The sequence below is a fragment of the Malaclemys terrapin genome, chromosome 14, assembly GCF_027887155.1.
Source record: "Malaclemys terrapin pileata isolate rMalTer1 chromosome 14, rMalTer1.hap1, whole genome shotgun sequence".
Classification (NCBI taxonomy): domain Eukaryota; kingdom Metazoa; phylum Chordata; order Testudines; family Emydidae; genus Malaclemys; species Malaclemys terrapin.
In genome coordinates this window covers 709,578-720,288 of record NC_071518.1, presented here as the reverse complement: position 1 = coordinate 720,288, position 10,711 = coordinate 709,578, and the positions used below count along the sequence as shown (strand labels likewise).

General features: G+C 65.4%; 1 protein-coding gene across 1 annotated transcript; it reads right to left on the bottom strand.

Moving 5' to 3' along the window:
- Positions 1–814: 814 nt before the first annotated feature.
- On the bottom strand, positions 815–3,949 carry LOC128849068 (haptoglobin-like). The gene is made up of 5 exons (XM_054049437.1): positions 3,840–3,949; positions 3,471–3,556; positions 2,399–2,500; positions 1,959–2,033; positions 815–1,625 (listed from the first exon to the last, which is right to left on the bottom strand). Exons 1-5 carry the CDS (start codon positions 3,845–3,847, stop codon positions 877–879), a joined length of 1,020 nt encoding a protein of 339 aa, XP_053905412.1. The 5' UTR covers positions 3,848–3,949; the 3' UTR covers positions 815–876.
- Between the last annotated feature and the right edge of the window lie 6,762 nt (positions 3,950–10,711).

Genomic DNA, 10,711 nt, shown 5'->3' with positions numbered 1-10,711 from the left:
GCTGTAAATGCTCCTCCGGCTGAGCCTGCAGCCTGGTGCCGTCCCAACCCAGCAGCAATAGCCCCAATGTCTCCCGCGGGGTTATCCCACCCCACCCCCCTTCAGCCTTTTGCTCTGATGCAATGGGCCCTATAGAACACCCTGGGGACAGTTAGTGCTCGGCCTGGCCCCACAGCGGCTTCCCCCTCCCCAGCACAGGTCGCAGCCTGTGTCCAGTCTCAGAGCCAGTTTTCACTCCGTGTCAGTCAGCCCAGCCCCGCCCCAGGGCTCCAGCATGAACCCTGCTGATCTCAGGCCAGGCAGTGAGCTGCACCCTCAGCACTGGCTCCCAGAGCTAAGTGGGGGGATCCCAGGGCAGCCCCAGGAGGAGGCCCCATTGCCCCCTTCCTGCCAGGGGGGCTCATGCCCCTCCAACGCCCTGCTGTGTGTGAGGCGCCCATGGAGCGGGCTCTCGCCCTGCTGACACAGCAGGCGCCGGTAGGGGGAACTGAACCCCCGCTACGCGTTTCACCGCAAGGCTCAGGAAGGAGTCTGGGTCAGTGTCGGGGGGCTAGGCCTTGGAGTGCTGGGGGTAGGGACAGCTGGACTCCCCAGAAGGGCACGGCCTGACTCTCCCCCTGGCGGCACCCACAGGCGCCGGGGGCTTGCCGTCTGGCACGCAGCCTTGGGAGGCAGGGGAAAGGGCAGGGCAGAGAGCGGAGCAAGGGCAGGTGCTTCCCGCCCCGTGTCCTGCTGCAGGCTGGGAGGGGGCTGGTGCTGAATGCCCGGTGCCCAGGGAGCCCCCTCGGAACTGTTGAACAGAGGAGACATGGGCCGGTGTGAGGAGAGGGTTTTATTGCTCAGGGCTGTGTCCAGGGGCTGGGGCCCAGCCTGGGTTCAGGGTGCAGCCATGGTCTCCTTGATCCAGTCCAAGACACTGAGCACCCGCACATAGACGCCGTACTTGGCAGCCAGGCAGCTGCGGTCAAAGCTGAGGATCCCGGCCGCATACCAGGTGTCGTCCTCGGGGTCGTGGATGGCAAAGGCGCTGCCGGCATCCCCAACGCAGGTGGACTCGCGCAGCTGGCTCATGCCAACGCAGAAGGTGTGGTTGTTCGGCTGTGGCTGCCAGGGGTGCGCCCGGTAGTACTCCTGACAGCTGTGGCTCTCGGCCACGGGCAGCAGGACGTACTTGAGGTGCTTTGGGTGCTCCATGAGGGTGTTCCAGCCCCAGCCAGAGACAAAGCCCACCCGCCCCACCTTTGCATAGTCCTGCTGGGCCAGGCAGATGGGCATCACGGCCTCCCCAACGGGCACCTTGTGCTTGAGCTTGAGCAGGGCCAGGTCCACAGCCCCCGGGAACGCAGGGTGCAGGACAATGCGCTCGACAGCCCCGGCGGGCATCTCCCGGCCCAGAAAGAGCCGCAGGGTGGGGGCGATTTCTTCCAGCGTGCTGTTCTCGCTGTGGCCCAGGTAGAGGTTCCTGCCGGTCGTCAGCAGCCACTGGTCACTGATGAGCGTGGCCCCCGCGGTGTGGTTGTGGCGGCTCAGCAGCCGGCCCTGCCAGGGGAAGCTGTTCTCGGCTGCCATCATGCCCCCAATGATGCGCTGCACCTGTCTGGCCGGGTTCTTGGGCTTCCCACACACTGCAGAGGGCAGGGACCCAGTGTGAGCCGCCCCTTGGCCTGCAGAGCACAGCCCCCCCGACACCGCACCACACAGCTCCAACAAGCCATCTCCTTACCCAACCCAGCCCTGGGCCGGCCAGGGCCTGGTGCCACCATCCAGGGCTGGGTGTGTCACTGGCAGAGGGAACAGCACCCAGCCACGTGGCTGCCAGAGGGGCCGTGGCCTCTGCCTCGCTCGGCGGAAGCTCTGCTTCAGGGAATGCTGCCTGTGGGCAGCCGCAGCGCCATTGGGAGAGCAGGTGCCCCCTACCCCCACCCTAGTGCTCTGCCCCGCCCCCACCTCCCGCTCACCTGGTTCACAGATGGGCAGCGCCTCTCCAGCTGCTTCATTCACCCACACGTGCTGCTGGCTACATCGGTACAGGCCTGGGGGCCGGAAAACCGGAGTCAGTGCCAGCCGCCCCCAGGCAGGGCACACAGGCCTCTGTGCCCGTGCCAGCGGGGGGCAGGGCCCCAGGCATGTCCCCCAGGGCGGGGGGGCAGGGCCCCACGCATATCCCCTTGGGGAGGCCATGTGTATCCCCCACGGAAGGGGGGCAGGGCCCCATGTGTATCCCCTGGGATGGGATGGGGAGGGCCCTGTGCGTATCCCCCACGGGGGCGGGGGGACAGATCCCAAGGTGTATTCCTCCGGGGTGGGGGGTAAGGCCCCATGTGTATCCCCCACGGGAGCGGGGGAGGGCCCCGTGTGTATCCCCTGGAGGGGCGAGCCCCCGGGGGGCATGTCTCACCGTCACCGCGGCTGCGCAGTTGGTAGTAGGGGTCGCACTGGTAACGGGCCACATGCTCCACCTGCCCGTGCTCGATCAACCTGGGCACCGGGCAGCTCTGGCCTGGGGCACAGAGAGAACCCTTAGCGAAGCGCCCCCTGCTGGCGAGAGACAGTCCCACTCTTGCTCCCTGCTGGGCGCCCCCTCCCAAGGGCACCCTGCCCCCAGCCCCCTGCCAGGCCCCCTCCCTGCCCGAGGGCACCCTGACCCCAGCCCCCTGCCGGGCCCCCTCCCTGCCCAAGGGCCCCCAGCCCCCTGCCGGGCCCCCTCCCTGCCCGAGGGCCCCCTGCCCCCTGCCCGAGGGCCCCCTGCCCCCAGACCCCTGCCGGGCCCCCTCCCTGCCCGAGGGCCCCCTGCCCCCAGACCCCTGCCGGGCCCCCTCCCTGCCCGAGGGCACTCTGCCCCCAGCCCCCTGCCGGGCCCCCTCCCTGCCCGAGGGCACCCTGACCCCAGACCCCTGCCGGGCCCCCTCCCTGCCCAAGGGCCCCCAGCCCCCTGCCGGGCCCCCTCCCTGCCCGAGGGCCCCCTGCCCCCTGCCCGAGGGCCCCCTGCCCCCAGACCCCTGCCGGGCCCCCTCCCTGCCCGAGGGCACTCTGCCCCCAGCCCCCTGCCGGGCCCCCTCCCTGCCCGAGGGCACCCTGACCCCAGACCCCTGCCGGGCCCCCTCCCTGCCCAAGGGCCCCCAGCCCCCTGCCGGGCCCCCTCCCTGCCCGAGGGCCCCCTGCCCCCTGCCGGGCCCCCTCCCTGCCCGAGGGCCCCCTGCCCCCAGACCCCTGCCGGGCCCCCTCCCTGCCCGAGGGCCCCCTGCCCCCAGACCCCTGCCGGGCCCCCTCCCTGCCCGAGGGCACTCTGCCCCCAGCCCCCTGCCGGGCCCCCTCCCTGCCCGAGGGCACCCTGACCCCAGACCCCTGCCGGGCCCCCTCCCTGCCCAAGGGCCCCCAGACCCCTGCCGGGCCCCCTCCCTGCCCGAGGGCACCCTGCCCCCAGCCCCCTGCCGGGCCCCCTCCCTGCCCGATGGCACCCTGCCCCCTACCGTTGCCGAGCTGGACTTCGTTGAGGCTGGTGTTGGGGGAGGCGAGGTCCCCCCAGAGCAGGCTGGCGACCAGCAGCACGGGCATCCTGCAGGGAAAGGAGCTGCCATGAGCAGCGAGACGACCCCTTGCCCCTCTGGTAGGACGCAGGACACTGACATCTCTGCCTGAGGAGCTGGGCCCTCAGCCCCGCGCTCACAGCACTGAGGGCTCTGGGCACCACTGGAGCGGTGGTGAGCTTCCTCCCAGCAGTGTTGTGTAGGAGCAGCCAGCTCCCCTGGCATGGCACTGGGACGGCAGCCATTCCCCTCGGTGCCCGTCCAGTGCGCAGCAGCAGGGCCCCGGGGGCTGGGCCCCGGGCACACACTCACCACATCATCCTGGCGGGCTCTGCTCGGGCTGCGGCTCCTGCTCCGGGTACGAGGCGCTGGCTGTGAGGGCTCCCTCCTCCTCGCTGCTTTTATCCTGGCCCGCCTGGCCGCGGCACCTGCTTTCTGTGCAGCCCGACCTTGCCGAGGTCAGTGACTTTCCCAGCAGCTGGTGTCTGGCCTGCGGGGTACAGGGAGCTGGGCACTTCCAGACTGCACGGCAAGGGGGGGATGGTGCCGGTGGCACGGAGCCCATGGTGCTGGCGGGGGGGAGCCGGGTGCTGGTGCCAGTGGCACGGATCCCGTTGCGCTGGGGGCGGGGAGCCGGGTGCTGGTGCCGGTGGCACGGAGCCCATGGCGCTGGGGGCGGGGAGCCGGGTGCTGGTGCCGGTGGCACGGAGCCCATGGCACTGGGGGCAGGGAGCCAGGTGCTGGTGCCGGTGGCACGGAGCCCATGGCGCTGGGGGGGGGCGGAGCCGGGTGCTGGTGCCGGTGGCACAGAGCCCATGGCACTGGGGGCGGGGAGCCAGGTGCTGGTGCCGGTGGCACAGAGCCCATGGCGCTGGGGGCGGGGAGCCAGGTGCTGGTGCCGGTGGCATGGAGCCCGTGGCACTGGGGGCGGGGAGCCGGGTCCTGGTGCCGGTGGCACAGAGTCCATGGCGCTGGGGGGGGGGGGCGGAGCCGGGTGCTGGTGCCGGTGGCACGGATCCCGTGGCGCTGGGGGGGGGAGCCGGGTGCTAGTGCCGGTGGCACGGAGCCCGTGGCGCTGGCGGGGGGAGTGGAGCCGGGTGCTGGTGCCGGTGGCACAAAGCCCATATCACTGGTGGGGGGGGAGCCGGGTGCTGGTGGCACAGAGCCCATGGCACTGGGGGCGGGGAGCCGGGTGTTGGTGCCGGTGGCATGGAGCCCATGGCGCTGGGGGGACATTACTCCAACAGCTGTGCCCTGGGCGTGGGGCCTGCTGCTCTGCGGGGTGAGGGCAGCCTGGCTTTCTCCTGCGGGAAATGAAGGTCTTTCCCGTTGCAGCCTGGCCCCTTCCCAGGCCTTGCCCCCCTCTCCCCCCCGCTTATCCACCCCCTCCGTCCGTCCCAGGTGTTTGCTCCCGCAGGCAGGGACACCCTGTGCCCAGAGTAACAGGAACTCCAGGGCCTGGCCATGGAGCAGCCCTGCCCCCACGCCTGCCAGGAACCCTGAGCCCGGCCCAGTGGAGGAGCCGGGGGAGGGGGTGACGGGCTGGGAGGTGGCGCAGGGCGGTGCCGGGGGGCAGGGAGGAGCCGGGGGAGCGGGTGACGGGCTGGCGGGTGGCGCAGGGCGGTGCCGGGGGGCAGGGAGGAGCCGGGGGAGCGGGTGACGGGCTGGCGGGTGGCGCAGGGTGGTGCCGGGGGGCAGGGAGGAGCCAGGGGGGCGGGTGACGGGCTGGCGGGTGGCGCAGGGCGGTGCTGGGGGGTAGGGAGGAGCCGGGGGAGGGGGTGACGGGGTGGGAGGTGGCGCAGGGCAGTGATGGGGGGTAGGGAGGAGCCGGGGGGGCGGGTGACGGGCTGGCAGGTGGCGCAGGGCAGTGCTGGGGGGTAGGGAGGAGCCGGGGGAGGGGGTGACGGGCTGGCAGGTGGCGCAGGGCAGTGCTGGGTGGGGTAGGGAGGAGCCGGGGGAGCAGGTTACGGGCTGGCAGTGCCAGCCATGCTGATAGGGTTCTCCGAAGAGAACAGGCCGTGCTGCGGCACAGCACCCTGGGTCTGGCAGGGGGCCACGCAGCCTAGGTCCCTGAGCCCTGCTTGGCACGAGCCTCCAGCCGCAGGGTCCTGGCTGCCCACAGGGTCTGCCCCATGCAGCAGGGACCCAACGGGAGTCGTCCTTCTCCACCCCTTTCCTGTCCCCTTGGTGGGAACCAAGGGGGGCTGGGAGCTGCACACTCCCTGGCTTGACGTGCGTCCGTTACAGTTTGGTTCGATGGCTCTCAGCACCCCACTGTACACATTGTTCCAGGCCCCCTGGGTGAGCTTGTCCCTCAGACCCATGGAAAACCAAAGGGGGACACGCTTCTCAGCCTCTCCCACTTGAGATACCCCACCCAGAAATCGTGCACTGCTCCAAACGTGATCATGCACCCAGCTCTCCGCATAGCACCAATGCCCCACACTGGTCCCCCATGCCCAGCTCCCCCCAACGTGATGGCACCCCCCCCCCCCCACTGGATCCCTCACGCCCGGCTCCCCCCCCCCAGTGCCAGCACCCCCCCCGGTCCCCTCAACGATGGACTGCCAGGGAAGAGCCCCCCCACCAAGCCCCCTGCACCGCTCCCCCAAACTCCCTCGCACCACCCAGGTGACCAGCTCTGACGGCCGGGGAGAGCCCCCCTGCTCAGGCCCCTGCAGTAAGGCTTTCATGCCAGCACTGGGAGCCACTGACCCACAGCCCAAGGCCAGGGCGTTGCAGGCTGGCCGGCTCCCAGGGAACACCGTGTTTCTGCTCCAAGGACTGGGTCAGCGAGTGAGCTGGTTGGGGCAGAGGGTCTCACTGCAGAGCAGGCCTGGGGGCCATGGAGGCCAGGACAGTGTGAGAGCAGGGAGGGCCCTGGAGCAGCAGCATAGACGTAGCCCCTGTGAAGTCAGTGGCAGCAGGAGCCCTGGAGCCGAGGATGGGACCCCAATTCTCCCCGAGAGTTCGAGGACAGCAGGCCTGCGCTAGCTTCCACCGCCTGGCACTTGCAGGCCCAGCCCCTGTAGATAGTGGAGGACTGGAGGCTGCGAGCGGTTTGCCCAAGCAAGTTTAAGCAGAGAACAGTGCCAGAGAGAAATCTAGGGAAAGAGCAAGTCTTTAGAAGCCTGCAGGAGCTTTTCTGCTGGAGCCAGGAGGGAAGGGCCAAAGGCCAGGGAGTGGGCCTGGGGGGTGATTGGGCAGGGGGTTCACAAGACAGAAAAGGAGCCTACCAAAAAAATCAGGGGCGAGGTTTGTGCAGGACATGCAGGGGGCCTGTCTCGCTGCTCCCTGGCAGCAGGCATGGCACTGACCCGAGCCAGGCACTCAGCGCCGTCGCTGGCAGCTCGGCTGGGGACAGTGGGTGGCTGCTGGGCACAAGAACTGCCTCAGAGCGTCACTGTTTTCCCCAAAGCCTGTCCCTGGCCCCGGTGACGAGTGGAGATCCCTGCCAGGGCTGGCCTCCTGCACCAGGCCCGGGGGAGCAGGCAGGGCCTGGTGGAGGCTTGGGCCATACTCCAAAGCAGAGGGAGCCCCAGCTTGGCAGAATCTGGCGGCTTTTAGGAGGGTTCTGCAGACTCAGCCTCTCAGCTGTGCACACCTGCATGTCCCCCGGCCTGTGCCCAGCCTGAGCCCACAGGTCCCGAGTCACTCCCAGCTGTGCCCCTAGGACCAGCCTGGGCCCAGCATCCCCTCTGCAGCACAGCACCCCCGGCAACCCCCAGGCACTGCGGTCGTGTCTCCCCAGATGCTGGCAGGGGAGGACTCTGCCTAGCTGGTGAGCACGGGCCAGGGCCAGCTCTCTGGCACTGCCTGCTGCATGCACCCTGTGAGTTCCACTAGCGTGCCTGTCCCACGGGCACGGCACGGCCCCTACTGATGCTCTTGGCTGGCAGCTGACGCTAGACACATTCGGACTGGAACCGCGGCGCACGGTCCTACCTGGGAGAGCAATGAACCCCTGGGCCAGTTCTCCAGCACTGGCCATTTTTAAAGCTGGGACATCGTTCTAGCCCCGCTGCAGGGGGTCAGACTCGACGATCACAGTGGGCCCTTCCGGCTTGGAATCCATGCACACACCTGGCAGTTTCCACACAGCCTGTTTGCAATTCAAGCAGATGCTACATCCTGGCAGCCTCTGGTCCCAGGATGGGGAGAATTCACCCAACTGCCCACGCTGGACCTTCGGCTGGAGCCCTGCCCCGCTGCAAAGACCATGCCCCACAGCTTGACTGTGATTCTTGGGGACAAGGGCAGGCACCGGCCCAGCCTGTTCGGTGGGGAACGCAGGCTTGGGGGGTGGCTAGTCAGAGCTCAGAGGGGGTAGATCCAAGTCTTCAGCCTGCTGGCCCCATGCTCTCTGGTCTCCCTGTACCCAGGGGGTGCCCCACAGGCTGCAGCGTCCAAGCCAGGAGCGGGGTCAGCGATGCCCGTACTGATAATACTGGAGCAGGCTCCCTATGGTGCCCTTCAGGGGGGTGTCTCCCAAAGGAGACAATTGGGATTGTTTCGTGCAGTGCGGCAGGAGAGAGGGACCCACATTCACCAGCGGGGCCACACTAGTAAATTGCAGAACATAAGAACCAGGGTACAGGCCATGAAATCAAAAGGCAACAAAACACTGACAGGAAATATGCTTTTACCCGCTGACAGGTAGCCTGTGGAACTCACTGCCACAAGAAATCTGGGCCCCAGGCTCAGGAGGATTTAAGACAGGATTAGAGGTGTTTGTGGGAGAGAACATCCAGCATTACTTTCAACTGGTGAGAATGAGCCAGGCCGTAACCCTACTCCTGGCCTGAGGAATGGGCAGCTGATGGGATCAGACACCCCCTCCAGGTGCTCCCCTGGGACCACACCAGGGCTTCCCCGACCCCTCCCCCACAGCAGCTGGCACCAGACCTGACCCCAGCAAGGCGCGGTACCAGGCCAGGCTCCCTGCAGAGCCCCAGCAACGGCAGGGGTGGCAGCATGAGGCAGTGACACCCCTCTCCTCCAGCACAACAGAGCTCGGAACGAGCCCTTACTCCCTCGCAGGGGTCACATCATGGCCAGATCCAGGGGCAGGGGGGAGGAGGGGGGGAAGCAGCGTGCCCTGATCAGAGCCCAGGCAGGGATGGACATGGGGCACCAGACAGCTGGACATGGGGGTGCTGACCCTGGACTGATAGACACAGTCCCCCGTCTATGGTCTGTGACCTGGCCTGTTGGTCTGTCAGCCTCCAGCAGCAGTGGGGCTGGTCTCTGAAAGAGGCTGTGGGCAGCTCCTGCCTGCCTGTGCGGTGCAGCCCACACCCCACACCAGTGCGTGGCAGAGGGGGCAATGCCCCATGCCAGCACAGCTGGGTGGGCTGGGGCCAGTGCTGACAGCAGCACGCAGTAGGCTGCCTTTAGCTCATGGAGACATGCCCAGGGGCAGATAACAGCAAGGGGAGTGGGGACCCAACTGATGCCAGCATGGCACCTACTATTAAAACTCCCATTGGCACCACAGCAGAGCCCCCCCAGGGGCAGAAGAGCCAGGAGGCTGACCAGTGCCAACTGGGAGGGCCTACGCGAGCTAAGCCACCCACCCCTCCCAGCCACTGCCGGTGCCATCCTGCCCCTACTCTGGGCAGGGCTGAGTGCTACCAGAACTTGACAGATTCTACACAGGCCCTGAGACATCACCCCTCCAGGACACTCTGAATGTGCTCCAGGACAGAGCCCCCGCCCCTCCTGCTGGGACAGCCAAAGCCTCCCCCTCGCCCCCATGCCTGACCCAGAGCAGAGCCCACCCCTCCCCCCAGCAGGGGTCAGGCCCGCAGGAGCAATCCCTACCCAGCACATCGAGAGCTGCAGGAGACAGGACCAGAGCTGGGGGGAGCAGCCCGAGGGCTGGAGCTGCCACCAGGGATCCTGAGCTCTTCCCTGCTGCCTCGGGCAGTGCAGGCTGCTTGCTTGCTTCTCTCTCTTTTCTTAGGGTTTTAATTATTTGTTTTCTATAATAGGCATTTATTAAAGTAGTTTGGCTGTAACGCAAGGGACGTACAGGCCACAGCCTGCATGTTGAGCTAAGACGAAGTTAGCATACGTACGTCTGGGACCTTTCGCCTAGATAAATAGTAATAAGTTAAAGCACACGGTCCATACATGGCTGCAACCTTTAACAGATGGATTAAGAATGTGTTGAAGGAGGTTGGCAGAGGGGCTAAACAGGTGCACTGCAAGGAAAGAACCAAAATAACTGGGAGGGCAAAAATAACAAATGTAAAAATAATCTAATGTCATTAATATGTACAAACATACCAGCCTGTGGAGTAAGTTACCCCAACACTTCGCTGGGTAAGAAAACTAGGTTTACAGAGAGAAGAAAGCTCAAGCACCCATGCCCTATAAAAGGGGGTAAACCCACCATGCCAAGGAAGTGTCTAGGCTTCTAAGCTTCTAAGTTTTTTCTGAGCTTGCTTTCTAAATTTTCTAAGCGCCAAGCTTCTTCGTTCTTTGTTTTAAGTCAGTCTATTCGTCTGTAAGTCCTTAATGTCAAGTTTGAAGTCCGTTAGTTCAGTAAAACTCTAAGTTAGAAGAAGCTAGAGCTAAGAGTTACTGAAGCTAAGCTCTGCACCTCCCATTCAAGAATTAAGAAACCTGAACCTAAACTCTCTTAGCCCGTCAGTCTCTTACCACCAGGTTATCAAGAAAAGGTGTAAGTATATTAATCAAAAGCTTGAGAGTATATAATACCATATGTATCTTAATTAGAATTACAAATGCAGTACTATTAAACCATTTAATTACCATTATAATTCCATTTATCTCAATAAAAGTCTTGAAGACTATATTTGTCTCAGTATAAGCATCTTGTCATACCCCCGAGGGTCCTTTGCAAACTGTGTAGCCTGATTCTGAAACAAAAACCCTATTATCTTCTAATCAGATTAATTGGCAAACCTATAACCAGTATTAGCCAAATTAATAATATTAACCTCCTAAAAATCAGACAAGAGCAGGGCACTAGGCCCCCTGCCTGCAGCTGGCAACAGCTGAGCAGAGCCCATACACCCCAGGCAGCTCCTCAGCCAAGCTACCCTGCTCCCGTGACAGCTGCACAGCCCCACGAGCTGCCAGCACCCTGCCCCTCCCCGAGAGCGCCCAGGGCTGGGGGGCTGTAGGGCTAAGGGAATCCTGAACCACTGCTCCAG